Genomic DNA, 26,232 nt, shown 5'->3' with positions numbered 1-26,232 from the left:
TAATAAAACAATAATTAATAAAAATGCTTAATAATCTATAGGATAGTACAAAACTGAAGTATTCATAAGATAAATATTTACATATTTAGAAAATGTGAGTGATGAGAATTATAGGTGTAGTTATTTGGAAGCTATAAGAAGGCCTATGCTGAAAGAAGGCCTGAGAGACAAACTATTCAAACTTGGGTATTTGGTTAATGTTTTCTCAAAATGAACAAAGTGGGCCTGCCACTTGAAAGAAAATAACTGACAGTCTTAGTAGCCCAGCGGTTCTCAACTGGCGCTGTTTTGACCCCCAGGTGACATCTGGCAATGTTTGGAGAACTTCTTCGTTCTCACACCTGGGGGGTTTAGGGGAGATGCTACTAGGTAGAGGTCAGAGATGCTGCTAAACATCCTACAATGTGTAGGCAGCCCTCACAACAAGGAATTCTCTGGCCAAAAGCAACAATAGTGTCAAGGTGGAGAAATCCTGTGGGTGCCAGTGATAAAAGCTAAGCTTTCAAACTAAAAAATATAAAAATTTAAATTTATTTTTACTTCATCTGTCACCATAAGCCTGACAGTTTCCCAATACTTAAAGACTTTTCTGATGAGATAAGTGGTGACATTAACGAATGTGAATTTTTGATATTGTATAATAAAATGTGCCAACACTTGGAAGATCCACATAACTCAGTGAACTAATGTGTTCCAAATGACCAATACATGAGGTTAAAAAATTATGCTTGGTTAAAAAATCCATTCAAAGTATAAAATATATCAGTGGATTTTAATGCAACAGAACATAAAAGGTTAACTGCTATGGTTTCAGATTCCACACTTCAATAACTTTAAGAAACTACTACTAGTTAAGTTTTAGTGTAATATTGAAGAAGAATTTCCACAATTTTCTGAAAAGGCTATTAAAATACTGCCTTTTCTAGTTACATATCTGTGTAAAGCTGAATTTTATTCATACACTTCACCAAAAGAATGTATTAAATAGACTGATTCAGCAACAGATATGAAAATCCAGCTGTCTATATTATATTAAATCAGGTGTTTAAAAAATTTGTAAAAATGTAAAATGCCACTATTTATACCTTTTTCTGAAAATGGTTATTTGCATTAAAATATATTATTTATGTTACCATATTATGGTCTCCTACTGTTACTATTAAATTAGTTACTATTTTAAATTTTTCTCAGTCAATTGGCAAATTTACTGATATTGGTAAATATTAACAGAAATAGATATAACCCACATAGATAAAAGCTCCTTGGCAGTCCTCAATAAAAAGAGTAAAAGGAGTTCTGAGACTAAAAAGTTTGAGAACCACTGATTTATATATTGTAGTTCTTGAATGCTGACCTTTGGATTACTAAATATCCCTATTTTCCAGGTACTGGGACAGAGATTAAATTACGCAAAACTCTAGGTATAAAGTTTGAAAAACAGAGTATTTGAAATCTCCCAAATAAAACAAAGCTTATGTTCCTTACAAGATCAACTGAAAGCTATCACAGGCATATACATATGACTAAAATGGCTTTGAAATTATTGACAGTGTAACCAGAAATTGGAAATGAAGCCATTGTAAGGTATTTCCAGGCTTAGTCTTTGCCAGGTATTCCCTGCATCATCATAGCCACTTTTTTATCCCTGTTATCTTCAAATACCCTGCCATCTTCCAAAATGTTATATGCCATGAAGTCTTACCAACTTTACAGATTATGAGTTTATTAAAGAAAATTCTTGCCAGTTAAAGATATTATGGAATTATTTGCAATATAACAACCTTATTTAACTTATTAGGTGCCAGAATGTTACCAACATTTATGTCATGAGAAACGAACCAAATTATTAAAAACGTGTGTTTCAATATGTTTCAAGACTGAAAAGGTCTATTTTGCCTATCACAAAACAAAGTAATTCTTTACTTTGATAAAGCATTTGAAGATGGCCCTGTCCTCATGAGAATTAAGGTAACACAATAGTATTTTGCTGATGTTACTAATATTACATCTAAATAAACAGGTGTATTAATATGTACTTTATAATGACATAAAAAAAACAAACCAATCACCCTATCATCATTAGGGTGAAGAATGGTTAAATCTCCTGGCCGGAGAGGGCATACCTACCTAAAGCTTTCAAAGATGAAAGGGAGACTATGTTAAAATATCTGCCTGGGTTTTTCTGTGAGCATTGAATATACAACTTTGGAACATCTCTCATACAAAAATATCGAGTGACATGTTGCTTTCCCTCCCTCCTTTTTCAAGGGTATAGAGAGGTTAAGACTGTGAGCTCTGGAATTGGAGTGCTTGGGTTTAAATTCCTGCACCACCATTTACTGGTAGTATAACACTGGGCAAGGTACTTAACCTTTCTGTGCCCTAGTTTCCTTATCTGTAAAATGGACACAACAACAGCAACTATCCCATAAAATTGTTGTACAGGCCACCTGAAAAAATACATAATATGTGACTTAAAACAGAGCTTGATAAACAAGAAGCACTCAATAGATGTGAGCTATTATTGTTGTTATATTAAGTATTATTTTTACCTATTTCCCTAAACTATATAGGATAGCAACCACAAAACCACGGTATCCAGGGCTGACGTGACGTGACAGATGTAGGAACCTACGTGACTGTGAATCTTTTCCTTACCAACACTAACATTCCTTTAGCTGAAGGAGGGAGATGGATACTAAGAATTACTGAATAAGAGCTAGTATAAATGATAGGGCTAAAATTAAAAAAGAAAGTAGTTAGCATTGAAGTGAATTTAGAAATAACTAACAATAAATTTTAAAGTACTAGGTCACAAAAGCATTATATTACAGATTTTACAAAATTTTACAGACTCTCCATAATAATATAATTATATATATTTTTTCTAGAAGATTATATAATACTAAGAGATGAGTAGACGCTAAAAAAAAGGGTACTGTTTGGATCAGTACCTTCTGTCTAAAGCCTTGAGACTAAGGAAAAAAACAGCAATTTCTAGAAAACATAAACAGGTAAATAAAACAACAGGACCATTGCCTTCTCATGTGACAGAGGGCACATCCAACTTAGAAAAAGATTAATTGTTGGGTGTTAATTACTATAATACATCAAGTATCTAGCATCAACACTATGCAACACTTTTGGTTTAAAAGGTGCAGAATTCCCTCACTGAGCCATTTGCTGAATGCTTACAGATGAACTAGGTACCGTACTCGTACCAGATATGGAGGAGACAAAGGTGAAGGAAATATAGCGCCTGCTTCAGGACGTTCACAGCCTTTTGGAGTAGACATATATGTAAACAAATAATTCAAGTACCACAAAATAAATATTTTAAAAATAGCGATTTGAATGGAGTGCTCTGGGAACTTTGAAAGGGACATGGCTCACTGCCAGAAAAGACTTTATGAAAGAGGTAACATTTGAGCTGGATATTAAAGGTGAACAAAGAGTTTTCAGAGTGAAGGAGAGACATTCTAAATATAGGGAACAACACGTGTGCAAAAAGTATGAAGTAATAAGTTTGGAGGACGGTGACATTTCAGGTAAAGCACCCAGTGATGCACTAGGTGCCTGAGGGGAAAATGAGGCAGGAGAAGGAGGTCTCAGGCTATGTCAGACTGCGTCTCCTGTGCCTTGGGCAATCCTGTGAGCAATGAGGTCCTGGTAAAGGTATTCCACCAGAAAAGTGACAAAGTTTGGTTTCTTAGAAAAACAAGTCTGGGGCTACTCTGGAGGACGCACTTAAATAGAAGACAACTCAAATCTGAACCTGCTAAGTAAGAACCCTGTTAAGCTATTATTCTCATCTTGCCTGAAAAAATAAGCTGCTTTAACAAAATAGTGTCCCTAAACAGATGATCACAAATCAACGTAAACTGCCATCATCAAGATTAAGAGAACCAAACTATGTACACAAATATATCATACTAATGAATTATTATAGTGATCTCATAGAAAATTATTAATAGGGCTATAATAAAACAAATATTCACCTCCAGAACAAAAGTAAAATATTTTTTAAAAGGACAAAATATTATATATACTCCAAAATATCAACTACAAAGTAGTTTTATTTTTACTTCTTCATACTTTTGGGTTCTTTTGAAATTTTCCACAATAAGCAAGGAATATATTTATAATCATTAATAAATTTTAAAAGCATTCACTGTTCATTGCATTTCATAAACAATTATCTTTATAAAAATTCTAAAACTAAAATATTACCTTTTTGTCCCCTTGTTTTCGTCTTCTTAACCCTGGTCTATAATCATCTCCAAATCTCAGAAAGTAATAGTAAGAAACTAGCCTCTCAATAGGATCCCTTATGACATTAATGTAAATTGGCTTCTTCTTCACACCAAATCTGAAATAGAGAAAAATTTAGAAGGTGAAATCAACCCTTTCATTCTGTTTGGGGTGTCCTGAAATTGAAGTTTGAGGTATTAATTCTATATGGTAAAAAACATGAGTTAATTTAAATAAAATACAGTATGTGGAGATTAGAAAATATTTTAAGATTATATTACAATAAAGTAAATAAGAAATAAGAATTTTAAAATTACAGCTGAAGATAAAGGAGAGAAGGGAAAATTGAGTGACAAATAATTTTAAATTTTACTAGCAAGAATTACGTAAAGCATTTCAATTTCACATAGCAATGATTTCTCACTTCTGACCCACCAAACTAGATAAACATTGTCAATGGATACAGCAGAAGTCCACACAAGCACGATCATTTGAGCCTAACTTCTGTGACGCTAATTTTAAAGACAAGATAGAAGTGAAAAACATTAAGTCTTCAGCATTATTTCCTTAGGGAATGATAGAGAGTTGGAGGAACACAGAAGGAGTATACTTTAGCCACCCTTGCAGATCCTAGAATTGTCTAGCTGATCCCTGTTCTAATATCCTCACTTATCCCAGCCTTAAACCTTAGTGTTATCCTGCTCTCCTTTATTCTTCTTTAGCACGGTTACCAAGTCCTTCTGATTTTTTCTTTTGTAGGCTTTCTCAGAGATTTGACCTGTCTTCCTCACTTCCTTTCTTGTCACAACTGCCCTCTTTGTAGGCCTCTTGCTTGGATTACTGCAATAATTGATGGTTTTATAATAAGAATTGGTTTTCTTGCATCCAGTCTCTCTCCCTTTCAGTCTACCTTCATACCAATTCTCAACTGATATTTCCTCATTTATTAGATCACTCTTCTTAGCAACCTGAAATACCCCTACTGTTTACGTTGACTTCAAACCCAAACTCCTTTGTTTGGTTGTTAATATCTGCTTGCCTTATGTCTTGGGTTCCACCTTACTTCTGTAACTTTATTTTCAACTCTCCTCAAACAAGAAACATCTATCTGTTACAGTTAGGCCCACCTCTTCTGCTTCCCAACAACTCCTATTTCTCCTTACATGCCTTTGCTCATTCTGTCTTCCTTAACTAGAATGCCTTTCTCATTTTCCTATTCTTTCTATTACATGCATTCATTCAAAAAGTACCTTTTTGTGTATCCAATATATGCCAGGAACTATTCTAATATTAGGAAAACAGCAGTGAAAAAAAAGGACAAAATTCCTCGTCCTTCTGGAGTTAACATTCTCCTTGGGAGAGACAGAACATAAACCAATAAATAAGTAAATATATTAGATGGTAAAAATACTAAGGAGAGAAATGATGCAGTGCATGCAATAGGGAGAAGTGGGGAGAGTACAATTCAAAACAGGGTTTTCCAGGGAGGCAGCACTATTATTATGTGATGAGAAGAGAGCCATGTAGATGTCTAGGAGAAAGTATTCCAGGAAGATAAGACTTCGAAGTATGAAGGCCCCAAAGCAGCTAAGTGCCAGGCATTTGTGAGGACCAGCAAGGAGGTCAATCTGGCTGCAGCAGAATCAGGAAGGGGACAGTAACAGAGAATGGGAGTGGAGAGATGGGGGTGGTGGTAGAGGACGTGCAGATCACGTGGGCCTTGTAGAGCATGTTAAGTATCAGGAGGGAGGCCTTCCTGAGTCAGCAGAGAAGTGTCACGATATGGAATCTGATGTACAGCATGGTGACTATAATGAACAATACTGTACACACTGTATACTTGAAAGTTGCTATGTCAGTAGGTTTTAAATGTTCTCATCACGACAGCAGCAACAACAAAATGGTACTCATGTGAGGTGAGGATGTGTTAACTAACCTTACTGTGGTAAACATCTCACAATAGGTGTGTATAGCAAATCATCACATCGTGATGTGATGTAAACTTACACCATGTTATATGTCAATTATGTGTCAATAAAGCTGGGGGATAAAAGGTTATTGGCTGTTGTTTTGGAATAAACTGAAGCAGGCAATAACAAAATCTTGTGAAGTCTAGGAAGTCTTTCTGATGACTCCAGCATACAGTACTATCTGCTTTCATTTGACACCTGCACCCAGGAGCTATTGCTATCAGGCAGTTTTACTCTTGGCTTGTCCTGCTAGTGTTTCTCTTGTAAGTCTTTCCTCCCCAATAGCATTATAAGCCACCTCAGGGTAGGCACAGTGCTTCACACTTCCTTTATATATTTCACAGGGCCTGGTATACATAAATACTTGCCCGCTGGTTAGTACTATTTGAAAGATTAAAAAAATATCAGCAATCTCTCTAAAACTGGGAATCACAGTGAGAAATGAGAAAAGTAAGCTTAAGTTGTATGACTCAGTAAAGTTGCTTATTCTCTTGACAATCTTGATATGTTCACTCGTCTGTCCACAGAAACCCTCAATTTAGCTAACTGCTTATAACAAATTTCCCTTCTTACTAAAATATTTTTTCAAAGGCACTAAAAAGCACACAGCTAACCTAACTAGTTTCACATTTTCCCCTTACTTCTGCCTGTTACAATAAATGTCTTACACACAGCAGGCATTCTATAAATGTTTTATACTAAATGCTTAAGCAAATGAGTAGTGAAAAGAGACCACAGGAGAGAAAAGAGCAGGTGCCTGGATATAACTCGATTCTTTTAGCTTCTGAATTATTGTAAATTAACTGAACAGGAAGTCCTAACTTACAAACAGGCTGTATTCTATAAAATTGCTTTGTGTGTAAAAAGGGGTCAACTCTCCTGAATTCTAGTCCTTTTCTCACCATTAAGTAAGTGTAAGTCTAAGTCACTAAAATCCTTTGTACATATGGAAATACTGACAACTACACAGAACTTTTTGGTAAAACATTATTATATTAAATTTGTGAGTTGGTTTATTAGAACTTGGGACATTTTTTTTTCACTGAACAACTCATAAACCTATAAAACCAACAATTCAGTAAAAAATTTCACAAATTTTTAATGGAAGAAACAGTATTGTTGCAAATATACGGCACTGTTAAATTAGGTATCAGGGTAGAAGCTCCATGAGGGCAGAGGATTGTTTCTCTCTTGTTCTTGGTTTTATCACTAGTGTTCAGTAAGGTGTCAGAAACATAGGTGTTGGATATTAAAATTAGGTTGAATAGACCGTTGTTAATTGGCCACTTACAAAAGCCTTTCTGGGGCTTCCCTGGTGGCGCAGTGGTTGACAGTCCGCCTGCTGATGCAGGGGACACGGGTTCGTGCCCCGGTCCGGGAGGATCCCACATGCCGCGGAGTGGCTGGGTCCGTGAGCCATGGCCGCTGGGCCTGCGCGTCCGGAGCCTGTGCTCCGCAACGGGAGAGGCCACAACAGTGAGAGGCCTGCGTACCGCAAAAAAAAAAAAAAAAGCCTTTTTGTGGGACAGTGCACCCACTAGTGAGAAGAGGGTAGGTAGGGAGGTATCAGGGATACATAGTTGCTACCTTAACTGCTAGAGCTGAGTCTTGTAAGAGGAATCTAAAAGGGGGAAGCACAGGGCAGTGGGGCAATGACTCCATTCTTAAGACTGTGGGATTCCCTGGGAACCTCCTTTATCATCTCCATTATTAGCCACTGATCCACGTGAACTATTCCCTTGGGAATTACCTCGTCCCGGAACATCTCCTACCAATGCCTCTTCTTTTTTGCTTTCTGCTAGTCCCTGACATGTGGAACAGATAGCAATTCTTACCAAGTAGAAGTGAAAGGGGGATATGGCACTTGACAAAACTCTTCCTGCTGTCTGGGAAATGACTTTCTGGGGCATGGCTTTGGGTGGTGCTTATATGTATGAAACATGATTTTAATGAGATAACCTATGTGAACTTATTCTGAAAATGGATAAGAACTATTATTTATAAGTTAGGGTATGGCTGTATAGACATAAAGGCAAGGAATTATAACTGAAAATAGGCCTGATAAAAGAGCATCAGGGGCCTCCCTGGTGGCGCAGTGGTTGAGAGTCCGCCTGCTGATGCAGGGGATACGGGTTCGTGCCCCGGTCTGGGAGGATCCCATATGCCGCGGAGCGGCTGGGCCCGTGAGCCATGGCCGCTGAGCCTGCGCATCCAGAGCCTGTGCTCCGCAACGGGAGAGGCCACAACAGTGAGAGGCCCGCGTACCGCAAAAAAAAAAAAAAAAAAAAAAAGAGCATCAGGCCATTCAGCTCAGCTAGTTAGGAAACAAGCATCCTCTTAAGTTTGTATGTTTAAAACTTTTGCCAAACGGGTAGTTTTGTACCAGTGGAAAAATACGTTCTGTAGTTGCAGACTCCAGCTTTAACCCTGGTCAGTCATCTGAGCTGTTCCTCAGGAGGGCTCAGATGGAAGAGTTAGAAAAGCCATTTTCCCTCCAGGAAACTAAACTATCATTGACCCATTAGAACATAATCTTCCTAGGAAGAGAACAGCAGATTTGGTAGGAATCTGCAATGCTATATGGCGATCAAAAGGGAAAAGATATACTCTGAGCAGCAGGTTGGTAAGAAACCTTATTCTTGCCATGTCAGTATACATGTACGACAGCAACAGAGACAAACCAGGCACATTTCCTTACACCCACACTCTGTATAGCCTAGATAGATGAATGAACAGCAAGAATAGCTAAAAGAACAAGTGCACACTCAGAACTTTTGAAAGGAACCTTGTCAACTGGCTAGACAAAGCCTAAATGGAAGATGATGAAGCTGAAGGAGGGCTGAATAGCCTTTGGGAAGCATTAACACTTTGAGATTTCTGCTTCATACCAGATTTAACACTTCTAGTTAATCAGCAGTCTCACAGGGGGAACAAAGATATCTTATACAGTCAACCTGTGGTTGGATGAATCTGTGGATGCGGAACCTGCAAATAACAAGGGAGGACTGTACATATTTATTCTGGACTCTCTTATCCCTAAAGTGTTCATAGAAAGCTTCAAATCCTTCTAGTGGTAAGTTCCCATTGTCTTGTTTCAAAAACAGTGAATGACCTGTTGGTATTTATTGGTCCCACTGATAATGATGTTAAGAATAAAAGATTTTTAAAATAATTATTTATCTCTTAAAAAGAGCATTCATCTATTAAAGTGGCCCAAATTTTAAAAAGGGGGGACTGTGGTCCAACAATACCAAAGGCTGATAAGGATACACAGCAACTGGAACTCTCGTGCACTTTTGGTGAGACTGCAAAATAATAAAGCCACTTGGGAAAACAGCATAGCCGTGTCTTACAGAGCTACCATACAATCCAGCAATCCCACTTCTAGGTTCTCCCCAAGAGAAATGAAGACATTGTGTCCACACAAAACCTGTATGCAAATGTTCTGACAACTTTATTCATAATCACCAAAAGCTGGAAACAACCCAAGTATCCAGGAACTGGTAGAAGGACAGTAAGGATGGTGGTGCCTCCATCCTTACTACTCAGTAAGGAACTAACTACTGATACATGCATCAAATTGGATGAATGTCAAAAGCATTATGCTAAGTGAAAGAAGCCAGGTTCTAAAGACTTGGTGACTGACTAGATATATGTGGCAAAGAAAAGCATTGTTCAAGATGACTCTAAAGTTTCTTGCTTGGATGTCTTGATAAATAAAAATGGGTAAACTTCCCAAAAGAGAACATTGGAGGCAAAGAGAGAATCTTGAGCAATGCCTTATTAGGACTTGGGAATAAGGAGGGCCAGCACAGACTCAGACAGGGAGAAGAAAACACCAGTAAGACAACATGGTAACTGAATGAAGACAGAGTTTTAAAAGAGCCTAACACGGCTCTGTGTGAGTCACAAACTAACTGCTTCACATACGTTATCATATTTAATCCTCACAACCACCCATGAAGTAGTTACTTTAATTATCCTCATTTTACAAATGGGGAAACTGAAGATCCGAAGTCATGTGGCTGAGACTGCTGAGCTGGGAAGGAACTGAGGGGGATTTAACTAGAAATCTGACTTGAGAGATTACTCCTTAGCATCTACATGATCAATGCTACAGAAAGAGCTAGTAATACAAATCAATAAAAAGCCAACTCTCGCATATTACTTGCAATGATTAAAATAATTTTAAAAATGTTTCTACAGTGTTTGTGACATATTTGTTGAAAGTTGTAGAAAGTGGTGCAAACTTCAACTGGTTCAGCAAATAAGTACAAGGCAAAAGGGACAATCTCACATGAATCTACATACTACCAAACTTGTCCTGACATATCTGTTTCCTTACTGATTTACCTCAATTGTTCTGAAAAAGACAACAGGGGTGATACAGAGAAACCAAAATGAAGGTGATGAAAACCCATACTCATTCCTGGGGATGACCACAAAGGTACACACCTGATGTGGACCTGAATAAAACCGACTGTTGGATCAAGAATAATTTCCAAATATCTTTCTAAGACCGGATGCTGACATATGACCCTAGGTAGCTAGATCATAAAAAAAATCTCAGCAGAGTCTGATCAAAAACAGCATTAAAATAGTTTTCTTTTAGCTGGACATTATCCTTTATAAAGGAAAATGTTCTGAAAAAGGTTTTTGTAAGAGATGTTCAAATGTTTTTCTTTTGTATAAAATTTGAAGAAAATCAAAATGGGAGTGACAGATGCTGCTGATAAATGAGTGGTATAAATTTAAAAGGGAGAATAATCTGTAATATTTTCACTGTTTATAATGAACCATAAAGAAGGGATAATAATAGTAAAAAAAGGGGGTTTCAGTGACCTCACTGAGGACAAGAACTGCAAGTTATTCAACTTTATATTGCCTGCACCCTAGGACAATTTGAAAATGTCTAACCTACACAATTTTTTTCCACTGGAAAATTTATAAATTTATGATGTTAGCATATCTGCATTATTTTAAAATGGTTTGTTCACCAATTTAAAAAAACAGTAATTAAACACTAAAGGGAAAAATGGAAGGAAGAACTAAGAAATGTGCTTAAAAAAATAAGGATAGAGTTAAGACAAAAAAGAATAAGACAGGACAGGAATGCAAATATGTAACAAGAAGATATTTTTGTTATTATTCTAAAGTTCTGAATAAAAACAGATAAACCAAAACAGATAACTGTAACCAAAACACAGCTTGAGCAGATATAAGCTTGCAAATAAAATGTGTGCTTCTTAGTAATCAGTCTAAATTAGAAACCACTTTTAATACTTTATCTTACTGCCTGGGTTTCCTGGGGTATCCTGAGTTTGTACTCTCTTTAGTGTTTCTGCTAAGGCAATTGAAAAGCTATGTGACTAAATATCTCTTTCATCATATTTGACGGTTTTCTCCTGAAGGCAAGTATTTTAATGGACTCCACAAAGTACTACACCAGTCAAGGATATGTTTTAAAGAGTAAAATATTTAAAACATTGGTAAAGTGATGTTCCTTTCCTCTTCCTTACTCATTCGTGGTGAGTATGACAAACTAAAAATTATTTTAAAAGATAGCAGTTACATCTAAAATAGTTTGTGACTATATACATCAAAATACATTTCCGCCTGTTGATTTTTTTAAGGTATTTGTTTAACATCTTGTAAAGGTCTATTAAAGTTTTTCACAATACATATTGTTTCCAATAAAATCAAACACATTAGGAAAATATTCAAACCCTTAAATGTTCATGTTAATATTTAAAAAATGAGATTAATCTTTCCAAGAACCTTTATATTTTTTTAACTGCAAAAACCCTAGCATACACCAGAGCTTCATTCTAAGTATAAGACTTCTGCCCAAAGCAAAAGCACTCAATATATTATTTTAATAATGAAAACCTCAAGTATGAGAAACCAAGCTGTGTGTGGAAAAAAAATAAATCATTTAGGTGAAAAGGTAACAAACATTCAATTGAAGGATAATGCAGCCCTGAGGGAAAATATGCATATGAATGAAGTTTATGAAATTGGTCCAATGCCTCTGTAAAAAAAAATAATTTGTTTATTTTAAAGCTGCCTATAAAATGTTTTCAATATTGCTGTATGAATTATTTAAAGAAAAATGTATATCTAACTTTAAAGCAACCACTTTACTGTAAGATGTTGAGTGCTATGGAAGAAACTAGCAATAAGAATATATTGTTCTATGTATGTAATATTTGGGAGATTCCTTTTAATTATGGGCTCTTCAAAAAAGTTCGGATTTATTATCAATGTGAATCAGTAATATTTCATTCAAGTCCTTTTCAAAATTGAGAAGTTAAAATGACAGTGGGATATCAATTAAATTTTTGGATTTTACACAGAATGCTCATTCAAGTTGACAAATACATGAGGATGTATTACTTTGAAGTCATGACTGCTAATGCAATGATTGAGCAAACATGTCTAAGCTTAAATAATTTAAAAATCTATTTTTAATGTTTCTGAAGTTAGTGCAGAGTTTTATTAGGGAAAAGATCTGCATTTGAGGTTTTCCTATAATGATACTCAATGTGTTACATAAAACGTTTAAATGGATTCACCAAGCCACATATGTTTACAAAATATTCCTTTTGACCAATTTTCTGATTAGTACTTAATGCGGCACAGACTCTAGGGGGAGCCCCATAGTGCTTGGATACTGTATGTAAGCCTGTTTTATGAACTTTTCTTCAGAGAATTATGATAGGAATAACTTGATCCCATGCCTCCCCAAAAACATGGAAAATGAGAGTTAGTTATGTCCAGATTCAGGCAAATCACTATAAAGGAAATTCACTTAAAAAAAAAGTGCCTTTAAGGAAATCAAAAAATACCTAGAAACAAATGACAATGAAAACACAATGACCCAAAACCTACGGGATGCAGCAAAAGCAGTTCTAAGAGGGAAGTTTATAGCAATACAATCCTACCTCAAGAAACAAGAAACATCGCAAACAACCTAAACTTACACCTAAAGCAATTATAGAAAGAAGAACAAAAAACCCCCAAAGTTAGCAGAAAGAAAGAAATCATAAAGATCAGATCAGAAATAAATGAAAAAAAAATGAAGGAAACAATAACAAAGATCAATAAAACTAAAACCTGGTTCTTTGAGAAGATAAACAAAATTGATAAACCATTAGCCAGACCCATCGAGAAAAAAAGGGAGAAGATTCAAATCAAGAGAATTAGAAATGAAAAGGGAGAAGTACAACTGACACTGTAGAAATACAAAGGATCATGAGAGATTACTGCAAGCAACTATATGCCAATAAAATGGACAACCTGGAAGAAACAGGCAAATTCTTAGAAAAGCACAACCTTCCGAGACTGAACCAGGAAGAAATAGAACATTTAAACAGACCAATCACAAGCACTGAAATTGAGACTATGATTAAAAATCTTCCAACAAACAAAAGCCCAGGACCAGATGGCTTCACAGGTGAATTCTATCAAACATTTAGAGAAGAGCTAACACCTATCCTTCTTAAACTCTTCCAAAATATAGCAGAAGGAGGAACACTCCCAAACTCATTCTACGAGGCCACCATCACCCTGACCAAAACCAGACAAAGATGTCACAAAAACAGAAAACTAGAGGCTAATATCACTGATGAACATGGATGCAAAAATCCTCAACAAAATACTAGACAACAGAATCCAACAGCACATTAAAAGGATCCTACACCATGATCAAGTGGGGTTTATCCCAAGAATGCCAGGATTCTTCAATATATGAAAATCCATCAATGTGATACACCATATTAACAAATTGAAGAATAAAAACCATATGATCATCTAAATAGATGCAGAAAAAGCTTTGGACAAAATTCAACACCCATTTATGATAAAAACCCTCCAGAAAGTAGGCACAGAGGGAACTTACCTCAACATAATAAAGGCCATATATGACAAACCCACAGCCAACATCATTCTCAATGGTGAAAAACTGAAAGCATTTCCTCTGAGATCAGGAACAAGACAACGGTGTCCACTCTCACCACTATTATTCAACATAGTTTTGGAAGTTTTAGCCACAACAATCAGAGAAGAAAACGAAATAAAAGGAATCCAAATTGGAAAAGAAGAAGTAAAACTGTCACTGTTTGCAGATGACATGACATTACACATAGAGAATCGTAAAGATGCTACCAGAAAACTACTAGAGCTAATCAATGAATTTGGTAAAGTAGCGGAATACAAAATTAATGCACAGAAATCTCTTGCATTCCTATACACTAATGATGAAAAATCTGAAACAGAAATTAAGGAAGCACTCCCATTTGCCACTGCAACAAAAAGAATAAAATACCTAGGAATAAACCTACCTAAGGAGACAAACTACCTGTATGCAGAAAACTATAAGACACTGATGAAAGTAATTGAAGATGACACAAACAGATGGAGAGATATACCATGTTCTTGGATTGGAAGAATCAACATTGTGAAAATGACTATACTACCCAAAACAATCTACAGATTCACTGCAATCCCTATCAAACTACCACTGGCATTTTTCACAGAACTAGAACAAAAAATTTCACAATTTGTGTGGAAACACAAAAGACCCCAAATAGCCAAAGCAATATTGAGAAAGAAAAATGTAGCTGGAGGAAGCAGATTCCCTGACTTCAGACTATACTACAAAGCTATAGTAATCAAGACAGTATGGTACTGGTACCCAAACAGAAATATAGATCAATGGAACAGGATAGAAAGCCCAGAGATAAAACCACGCACATATGGTCACTTTATCTTTGATAAAGGAGTCAAGAGTATACAATGGAGAAAAGACAGCCTCTTCAATAAGTGGTGCTGGGAAAACTGGACAGCTACATGTAAAAGAATGAAATTAGAACACTCCCTAACACCATATACAAAAATAAACTCAAAGTGGATAAAGACCTAAATGTCAGGCCAGGCACTATAAAACTCTTAGAGGAAAACATAGACAGAACACTTTATTACATAAATCACAGCAAGATCCTTTTTGACCCACCTCCTAGAGTAATGGAAATAACAACAAAAATAAACAAATGGGACCTAATGAAACATAAAAGCTTTTGCACAGCAAAGGAAACCATAAACAAGACGAAAGGACAGCCCTAAGAATGGGAGAAAATATTTGCAAATGAAGCAACTGACAAAGGATTAATCTCCAAAATTTATAAACAGCTCATGCAGCTCAACTTCAAAAAAACAAACAACCCAATCCAAAAATGGGCAGAAGACCTAAATAGACATTTCTCCAAAGAAGATATACAGATTGCCAACAAACACATGAAAGGATGCTCAACATCACTAATCAGAGAAATACAAATCAAAACTACAATGAGGTATCACCTCACACCAGTCAGAATGGCCATCATCAAAACATCTGCAAACAATAAATGCTGGAGAGGGTGTGGAGAAGAGGGAACCCTCTTGCACTGTTGGTGGGAATGTAAATGGATACAGCCACTATGGAGAACAGTATGGAGGTTACTTACAAAACTAAAAATATGACTACCATACAAACCAGCAATCCCACTACTGGGCATATACCCTGAGAAAACCATAATTCAAAAATTCATGTACCACAATGTTCATTTCAGCTCTGTTTACAATAGCCAGGACATGGAAGCAACCTAAGTGGCCACTGACAGATGAATGGATAAAGAAGATGTGGCACATATATACAATGGAATATTACTTGGCCATAAAAAGAGACAAAATTGAGTTATTTGTAGTGAGGTGGATGGACCTGGAGACTGTCATACAGAGTTAGTCTGACTGTCATACAGTAAGTCAGAAAGAGAAAAATAAATACTGTATGCTAACACATACATATGGAATCTAAAAAAAAAAAAAGGTTCTGAAGAAACTAGGGGCAGGACCTAGAGAATGGACTTGAGGACACGGTGAGGGGGAACAGTAAGCTGGGATGAAGTGAGAGAGTGGCATGGACATATATACACTACCAAATGTAAAATAGATACCTAGTAGGAAGCAGCTGCATAGCATAGGGAGATCAGCTTGGTGTTTTGTGACCACCTAGAGGGGTGGGATAGGGAGAGTGGGAGGGAGGCGCAAGAGGGAGGGGATATGGGGATATATGTATATCTGATATGATATATGTATAGCTGATTCACTTTGTTATAAAGCAGAAACTAACACATCATTGTAAAGCAATTATACTCCAATAAAGATGTTAAAAAAAAAACAAAAACGCCATTCACTCAGGAAAAGAAAAAAGTTTCCTTAGAATATATCTCATTTTAAAAGCTAAAACAAGGTAGCCCGAGGGGAAATGTGTCTTGGCTGAGAAGCAGACACTTTAGGGCACCAATAACTGAGTAATGGCTCCTTTGCTTTCTCTGTTCTCAGTTAGTGACGTGGTAAGTCATACTCTGATTGGCCTCTAGGTTAAAACTTGGGGCTCTCCTAAAATAGTGTCATTTGACTATACAGGAAGCAGAAACATAATAATAATAAATAACTTTAAAGGGCATTACCTAAATTTAATCTACCTTGAATTTCTAAAATTAATATGACAATTATCAATTTATGAACACTAGAGGGCAGTAAAACACTAGAAGGTATATTTAAATTACATATCTAAAAGTAGCAAACACAAGCCAGTACGTTTTTTTAATATCAAAATCATAATAATTTAATAAATTGATTCCTTTTTAGGTTGCTATAGTACAAAGCATTCTTTCGTGTATCATTTTAGATATAACTTACTTTGCAAAATCCAAATAAGAAATGTGCCCATGATAAAACCCTGGTTTCATCTCTTTCCAGGAAGTTATATTCTTTACAAAGCGCACCTAAAAAAGGAGAACATACTCATTATTTAAGTACAATTGAAAGAAAATGAAGTTTGGTGATAGCAAAATACTTTTCATTTAGACATTCAAAAGCAATCACAGCACTCTGACGATTACAGAGCTTGAAATACAGGCTTCAACTAAGGAAAGCATAGTGTGACCTGTAATTGCTAATTCATCATAGAGAAGCTACTATCACCACACTCAGAAAAGAGTGAAAGAGGATCCTGAAAACAAAACTGCACAAGGCAACCATTTACGACACTGTATAGTGAGTACATTTATATGGGGAGGGGAAGGGAGGGGAGGGGAAGGGAAGGGAGGGGAGGGGAAGGGAGGGGAGGGGAAGGGAGGGGAGGGGAAGGGAAGGGAAGGGAGGGGAGGGTGGGTACCAACACCTAAGCTGAAGCAGGCAGCACTTCAGTATGGGGATAGTCTATGCAAATCTGTATTCTTCTCAGAGACTTGTTATTCATAAAAATTCTCATTTATTAATAACTCACAAATAACAAATATCAACTAATCCTTAATCCAAATGATTAAAGAAAGGATGAAAAACAGAAGACTTTAAAGAGCTAAGAGCAGATATCATAAGCTTGAGCAGATATCATTAACTTGATAAAAAAGCTTAATAAAATTAGGGGTGTGATACACATAAAATTTTAAAAATATCTAAATATTACTATTTTAATCTATTGGAATGAAATGTATACAAAAGATTAGTTAATATAAAAATTATTTAACTGTAAATATATTATAAAAATGTTAAAAACTGGTTAATACAGAACTTTATAAACCAGCTGCAAGACAGTGATACATAATTTCTCAAAGAAAAATGGTATAAATTTCTGATAAGAAAATCTCTGCATGATCAACAGTAGGTGCTTGAGAATCTCTTCTGGAGACTAAAGACAGGGTGGGGATGGGTGAGGGGTTGGGGGCCCAGTGCCCCCTGCTGCACTGAAAGCATCTGCAAGCTGTGACCTCAGCCTCTAACACACAGGACTGTCAATCACATACTTTTGACAATTTATCAATCTTTCATTTACATTTTAGAATAGAGTTAGTCACATGGAGATATTCTGGAGCACTTCTTACCAGGTCAGTCAATAAGTTAATAGCCATGAATAATCGCTACCTCCTGGATAAGGCCCATTGGTAAGGACAGAGAAGGGAAACAGTGCAGAAGCAACCTTATATCGGAGGATGTGAACTAAGGAAAAATGGAAGATTCTGGAAGTAGAATTTATTTTTCAGGGGAAGCATCAATAACTCGTATACTACGAAAAATAATGGAGTTTTTAGAAGGGAAATGAAATGAACCGTATGTTATTATCTTACACACACACATCCTTAACATCTGAAAATTGGATGTAGATAACAAAATTATTCTGCATTAGAGAATACACAATTATATTTTTGCAGATATTTACAGTTTTTCCCCACCAAAACAGAAGAGCCAAACAAATGTGTGATTTGAGATTCCCAGGTTCTTTCTTATTTCTTCTTCAAGTAAGGCATCAAATAGAATAAAAATATCAAGTGACAAGTGAAAAAGAAACAGAAAATAAAAAATTATATAACCCATAAACTGAATCCTTAAAAAATTTTACATGTTGAATATGAAAAATCCTTATAATTTTCACTTAATGGTAAATTAAACAAGATTTTGATTCTATGAAAATCAGTTTCAGTATTTCAGCACCAAATGAGGGAGAAATAGAAGGCAAAGAGAATAGGAATGGTAGGTGATGGTTCAACGGTGCTTAAGACATACTTACAACTCAGCTCTATTTTCCAGAAGGTGATTTAATATGGATGTGATGGTGTAAGAGGGAAATGAAAGGAGATGCCAGACTGAAGTCTGACAAAACTGTGCTATATAAGCCAAATGTTAGAGGATCATAGTACACTGTGATGAAAGACTTAGGTGTAAACTTCAAGTATCCTTTTTTCCTCCACCCTTCCAAAGAACAGTCAAGATCAAACTAAATCCTCCTAAAGACACACTTCATCTGCCACGTGTCCTTCGATGTGAGGTGAAGAGCCCAGGAAGCTGGATGAGATCTGGACTGCTGCCGGGCTTCCCAAACTCAATGTGCAAATGAGTCACCTGGGACTCTTGTTAAAACACAGATTCTGATTCAGAAGGTCTGGAGTGGGGCCCAAGTTTCTGGACTTCTAACAAGTTTCCACGTGATGGCCAGGTCAATGGGCCACACCAAGGAACAAGACTTTAGCGTGTGTGGGCCCAGGACCTAGCTCTTGGTTTTATCAACGTGAAGCTTGTTTCCGCAGCATCTGCTAAGGAGGCTTGAGGTCTACAGAAGCTCTTTAGCAAGGCTATATTCTCATAGTCACTGCTTTTGTGATATGGAAAAAAGTATACTGAAATAGAACAATTTTTTAAAGATTATCTTATAAGCTACCACAATATATAAAAAAGAATGGGGGATGGGAGCAGAATGACCCTGCTACTCAGTCTTCTTCATCTACCCACACACAGTGATGCCTGAAGCACATCAGAACCAAAGCATGCCAAGAAACACAGTATAAAAAGTAACAAAATAAGTAAAAGGGTTATGCCTCCAGGTGGACTCAGGGAACAGAACAGAACAAGGCATGAATCTTCTACTGCTGTCACCAAACTCAAACTCTCTTGTTTATAGAATCAGCATTTTAGAGGTGAAAGGGCCCACGATATCCTGTACTTGTTATTTTATAGATAAAGAAACTGAAGCCCAAGAACCACATACCTCAGATTTTGGTCCAATCATCCTTCTATACCACTAATTTCTTTAATCTATTATTGTCCAATTTAAACAAGGGAGGGGGGAACCAGAAGGATTTGAAAGAAGAGCAGACAGATATCGTTTGTACTATAATTCTGATCAACAAACTTGGACACTGAGAATTTCAGGCTTTATCCACTGCTCAGGAAACCCCTGAGATCCAGTCATTCAAAACTCCTCAGCCTCCAAGATCTCAAAGCTCTGTTGATATATCTCTCTCAATTGTTTATTTTCCTCATTACATTCATTATAATCTCAACTTCCAATCCACCCTGTTCACTACTCTCATATTGCTCATACTGAATAACCATTTTTCAACAATGGCCACTGACTTACTCTTGCCTTTTTATTGTCTTGGGTAACCTCAGGGGTTGAACACTTCTGGTCAAAACTAAGAGATCCAGTCTAAATGCCTCTGTAGGACCTTTTTTTTTTTTTAAAGTCAGGAGGCTCTAACTTTTGTTTTTTTTTAAAGAAGATGTTGGGGGTAGGAGTTTATTAATTAATTAATTAATTTTTGCTGTGTCGGGTCTTCGTTTCTGTGCGAGGGCTATCTCTAGTTGTGGCAAGCGGGGGCCACTCTTCATCACGGTGCGTGGGCCTCTCACTGTCGTGGACTCTCTTGTTGCAGAGCACAGGCTCCAGATGCGCAGGCTCAGTAGTTGTGGCTCACGGGCCTAGCCGCTCCGCGGCATGTGGGATCCTCCCAGACCACGGCTCGAACCCGCGTCCCCTGCATTGGCAGGCAGATTCTCAACCACTGCGCCACCAGGGAAGCCCCTCTGTAGGACTTTGAATTTTATTTTACTAAATTAATTCTGACATAAATTCAGGTGGGTTATTATTGCTTTTAAATTCTCTACACTATATTATTGCTAAGTCTCCAAAGCCCACAGAATCTTTCTCTAATCTCCAACTAAGAGAATACTGAAGGCTACGTACTTAATATATATGTATATGTATTTTTTTTCTTTCATCTCATCAACATTTAACTCAGGCAATCTGTTAAAGTCTCATTAATAAAGCTGTGGCTGATTTACAATTTGCAATAAATCAAAAGATGCTGAGCTGAGATTTACCTTCCCTTCACAGGAAAGAAAAAAGTGCTAAGCAAACAAATGCTGTCAATAAGGTTAAAGTGGTGGTTCACACTAATCTGGAGAATGGTCTGAGCATTTAGAAGTGTCATTTACATACAACTGAAATTCTATACCATCCTAATCTCTTCAAAAGTGATCTCCAAGGACATAACGATCTAATTAATCCTCTTTGAAGAACAGTATTTTTTAAAATTTTCCTTTCAAAGTATTAATTTAGCCACTACTCCTTTTAGCCATGTTTAATATTTATCCTCTTAGTTCTCCATAGTTTTCCCTGCCCTCCTCTCTTCATCTTCACTTGTTCCCTTTCACCAGTCTAGCTGCAGTTCCTGCCCTGTCATTTTCTGCCTTCTCGCCTCTTCTGTACCACTTGTCTCTCAGTTTTTCTACTGGTTTTCCTCTACAGTGGAGCATTCTGCCCAAGACCTTGAGATAAAACTCTGGAATAGAGAGGAGTAGGGGAAAATGCAGATCAGGTGAGCAAGCTTTTACTCAGTTCATTTTATAGATTCTTACTGACTAGGATAATTGGCCCTAATGAACGATAAAGTGAGAGGCAAAAAGGAGCAAAGCTAATAGTATCAAATGAGGTTGAGTCTGAAGACACTGAAAACTCTTGGGGAAAAGAAATAGAGTCACCATAGTGACCTTATCCAAAGAGAATTTCCATACTCTGATTGCAAAAGGCTATCAAGAAGATGTTTCAGAAGTAGTAGTTAGATATAGTACAGGAAAAGAGATGTTTTTATGGTTAGCCTGGAGCAGATTCTAAACTGTGATTTTTGTCAGATTTTATAACTCAGGCAGAGTCAGGCTAGCAAGTAACCACAAGATGCCTTGAGGGAAAACACAAGCAACAACGTAGGGAGTGGTGTTGTGATTTATTTGCTAGTTGAACCAGACCTGAACCAGTGCTGTAGGAAAAGCTGAGAAAGCACCATCGCACTAACACTATATCTAGACTTATATTCTTAATGAGATTAATCTCAACATTATGATTATCTGTGATCACAAAATAACTTGTTTTCACTATCTACAAGTAGGAATGTCATCCCGAACATCCTGGCCAAATTCCAACTTTGTAATTACTACCTATTGAGTGAACACTACTATTAACTTGGGTAATTATACATACCAAACTCCTACTCATGCATATACTTAAAGTAAACATTCATTGTACAGCTGTGGGTAGTTTTATGAGACTACACTAGACAGAAAGTTTTCTATGCAAAGAGAAAAACTGAGTATTAGTTGGATAAAATATAAGAAAGGTTCAGCAGCAATAGAACATAATATACTGTCTTCACTAAAATTCAGAACTGTTGTTCAATCACTTTTTTTTTGTGGGAGGGCGTGTATGTGTCCCAAATCACCTGAGGTAAGGAGAGGTCATGCTCATACTGCTATCAATCAGAGGGGCTGCCTCTGCCAGCAGTTATCATCATGGCATCATGCTCAGCTAAGAACTGCCTTCAGAATCTAAATGGGTTCATTTGTTCATTCATTCATTCAACAAAAAATTTATGTATCTACTATGTCTCAGGCACGGTTCTAAGCACAGAGATACAAGGTGAACAAGGCAAGGTTCCTGCCCTTAAGGAGTTTAAGTTATAATAGAGAAAAAGACAATAAACAAATAGAGCAATAAGTAATAGGAAAGATACTGAAAGAATGCTGGTACACAGTAACTTGGAAGAGGTATTTAATATATAGGATGGCCAAGTAAGGTTTTGCTATGAAGAGGTCATTAAGCTGAAACCTTAAATGGATAACACGAAGCCAATTGTGAGAAGCCAGGAGAAGTGCGTTCTAAGAGGAAATAAGTATAGTGGCCTTGAAGCGGGAAAGGCTTGGTGCATTCAGAGAACCAAAAAGCCAGTGGGGCTAGTAAATTAGAGGTTGAAGCGAGGGACAATGGACAAGGGCTTGATTAAGAAGGACCTGTTGGCCTAGATAAGGGATTTGGATTTTCTTGTGGAGGTAGGAATACGAATTTAAAGATAAGTAACTCACCATCCTGTGAAGATTATAATATGCATCTTCCCATCACTTCACTGAGAATCCTATTCTATATTTTTGCTACTCAAACTTTGGTTCAAGGAGCAGAAGCATCAGTTTTGGCATTAACAGGAAGCTTTTTAGAAATTCAGAATATCAGGCTTTATCTTAGTCCTTCTGAATAGGAATCTGTATTTTAACTGGTGTTCAGTATAAACATTATAGGTTGAGAAGCATTCATCTCAAGTGTTGTTCTGAAAAATCAGTATCTGCAACTAATATCAAACCATATGCGCTACTGCAAATGACCAAAAGTTGGTTTAACAGTAAATTAAAAAGAAAAAAAAATTACTACACTGTTCTACAGAGAATGCAAATTCTGGATATTTCCAGTTTCTTAGAAAGATCTTAAATATGATCAGACCTAAATATGTGAGAGCAGAAAAGAATTAAGAAAGATCATAAAAGATGCTGCCACTTACACCTATTTGCATAGTTACTTTAAAGACAAGATGTTCTGTAATACAGAGATATTTTGTGATAGCAGAGTAAACTTCATTTTCCAACTAGAAGAGCTGATTACCTGTCTCCTGCCAATTCCTGTCTATTAATGGAGTAAAGCCCATATCTCAAAAATATAACTTTCATGACTGAGTCCACCTCATTCTTATCACTTAGTCTTCTCATGCCTTATATTCTCAAATGTTTATCTTCTAATCTCCTTGTTCTAACTGTTCCTCAAACTCCTTAATTTTGAAAAATTCCTAAACTACGGAAAAGTTGAAAGAATAGTAGTCAACATCTGTACACTCTTCACCAAGGGTAACTGTTAACGTTTTGTCACTTCTGTTTATCTCCTTCTTTCCCCCTTTTTCTCTATGCACACGCACACTTATTTGTTTCTGAATCGAAGTAGCAGACATTTTTGATCAAGGATCCAATCATGGGTCACAAACTACATTTGGTTTTCATGTCTCTTTAGTCTCCTCTAGTCCATCTCCCCCCACCCCTTTTTTTTTGGTTGTCATGACATTGACACTTTAGAAGAGTTCAGGACAGCTGTTCTAGAGAATGTTCTATAATATGGATTTGCCTGTTTTCTCAAGATGAGGTCCAGGTTAAACATTTTGGTGAGAACACCATAAATTGATGTTTTCTTTGAATAGTACTCATAGTTCCTGCGATTATGTTTTACATTCCCTAGTAAATTATAAATAAGCTCCTTGAAAGACACAGCCTTGCTTTTTATTTCTTTGGCAATTCCTCAAAGAATGTAGCATAATCTCTGTATACGTTACATATGCAATAAATAAATGAAAACTTGCAAGCAGGGTTGAGAACTGTTTCTAAGAATACCCATAACTGTTACACATTGAATACTTTTATACCAGACTAGAAACATTTGGGCTTTGCCTCTAAAATTTTTGTGAGAAATAATTAAGCATGTAAACAGTTTAGCACAGTCCCCAGTACAAAATACATCTAGGAAAGAGCTGGGGCTAAAGGCAGATACATATTGAGCAGACTGGACTGCTGAGGTTGGAAGGTGAGGGAATAAAGGGTGTAATCACCTATTACATCCCAAAATATTTTTATGAGTAAACTGGGCTTTACATGGAAGATTGGGACAACAGCAGATTTAATAAAAATCTCATCTTTTAAGTCTCACTTGAGTTAGATACAGATTAGAAACTATTTCTCAGAGAAGAAAGAAGAGCAAAATAGGTCATTTATTAATTCCTATATAAATAATAGGGCAGTTGAGAACAGTTCACAAGGACAATAAAAATATGGTATTAAAATCAAGTGTGTTATACAAGATGGGGTTCAGGGGATATTTTAAAAATTATTTTCAAGGCATCTAGTAATTCAAAACTTCACATCTAAATGAAACTTACTAGATTGAAAGTGAAATTAAAACACTATCTAATATGTCATGCAAAGGGAAGGGAAGCGATACCTATGACTTGTTTGAAGAACTGCTTCTACACAGAACAAGAGACCAGCAAATAATTTAGATATGGTATATTAGAGAACATTTGGTATATAAGCTATTCCTAATTAAGACCAGGTGTTGAACTACCAGCTGACATTTTGAAGTATGCCAGCTAGTGATTAAGACTATTCTTCTACTCTGCCCAAACATGTTTTAAGTGTTGTTCATTATGTAATCCAGTTGCCTTTAAGATAGTGTTTACGCTTCTCTTTTGCTGCATATATTTACACACACACACACACACACACACACACACAAACAAACATGACAAGCTATTGAAAGAAAAACAGAAGTTTTATCTCATCCAAATGCAACCGGGGAAATGTACCACTACATGATGCCTATAAATGTCTTATGTGGTGAGCTTCTGTAGATTTATATTTCATGAGGAAAAAAAAAAAGGTCAACGTCATTTTCAGAAATCTCATAGCTGCCAGACAACTTTGTAATGCTGGACAGAAAATTTGGACACAAATTCTAAAAATCTGAACAAACAAGCTGACTTTATTTTTCTAAACAATACTACTGAAGAAATCTAAAATTATTATGTGAGTGCTAAGAAACGTTCCTTTTAAACCAAGATATATTCTGAAAAGCAATCATGCAAATACACTTAAAATCTACTACACACTGTATAAAACCTGATGATTTAAGATACTTGCCCTTGAGATATACAATATTACATAATGAATAGTTTTTATGACCCACTTAGCTAAATAAGCTCATGTTTCTTCTCATTTACAGAAGAGTTATTTGATTTGGCTGATGAATGTAGATTTTTGGTTTTATAAAAAAGAGTAATTAGGGATAATTCAGAGAGCCAAGAATTACATGGACAGATGATATGCCATATACAATTAGCCTTTAAAAATAGCTCTCTAGCAAGAAAGTGATCCTAACCTTGTGTATCAATGTTATTCTCTTGCTTCAGTGCGAGGATTATAGGTATGCTAAATAGTGGGATAACAATCAATTCTGTGACAATAAAACAAGTTCAGCTATCTTCAAACAGATAAATACATTCTAACTATATGACTATCACAAATGCCTTTCTAATAAGTTACCTCAATATGGTATTTGATCCTACATAGTCTTTTCAAATATTATCTTTTCGTCTCATGGGGCCCAATTCCCATTCCCTTCAGTATTTGTAGAGAGAACTTTATAATCATAGTCAGAACTCCAGGTGTGAAGAAAATATCTGAAACTATTGCTAAAGAGGGGAGTCAATTTCATTTCATGATAACTTGCTCCACTTTTCTTAAAACCATTTCATAAAATTATCTATCTACCTGTTTA

At 36.3% G+C, this 26,232-nt stretch overlaps 1 protein-coding gene across 2 annotated transcripts in view; it reads right to left on the bottom strand.

The window, feature by feature from the left end:
- HS2ST1 (heparan sulfate 2-O-sulfotransferase 1) overlaps positions 1–26,232 on the bottom strand; it is a gene marked incomplete at both ends in the record, with an annotated part of 188,501 nt that overhangs the window by 11,722 nt on the left and 150,547 nt on the right. For both annotated transcript variants that reach the window (XM_079697448.1, XM_079697449.1), the window contains 2 exons: positions 4,231–4,369; positions 16,962–17,047. In XM_079697448.1, the coding sequence (XP_079553574.1) occupies positions 4,231–4,369; positions 16,962–17,047 (225 nt within the window). The remainder of the gene's footprint in view (positions 1–4,230; positions 4,370–16,961; positions 17,048–26,232) is intronic.

Source organism: Hyperoodon ampullatus (genome assembly GCF_949752795.1).
Source record: "Hyperoodon ampullatus genome assembly, chromosome: 2".
In the NCBI taxonomy this organism is placed as follows: Eukaryota; Metazoa; Chordata; class Mammalia; order Artiodactyla; family Ziphiidae; genus Hyperoodon; species Hyperoodon ampullatus.
This window is presented reverse-complemented; position numbering and strand designations above follow the sequence as displayed.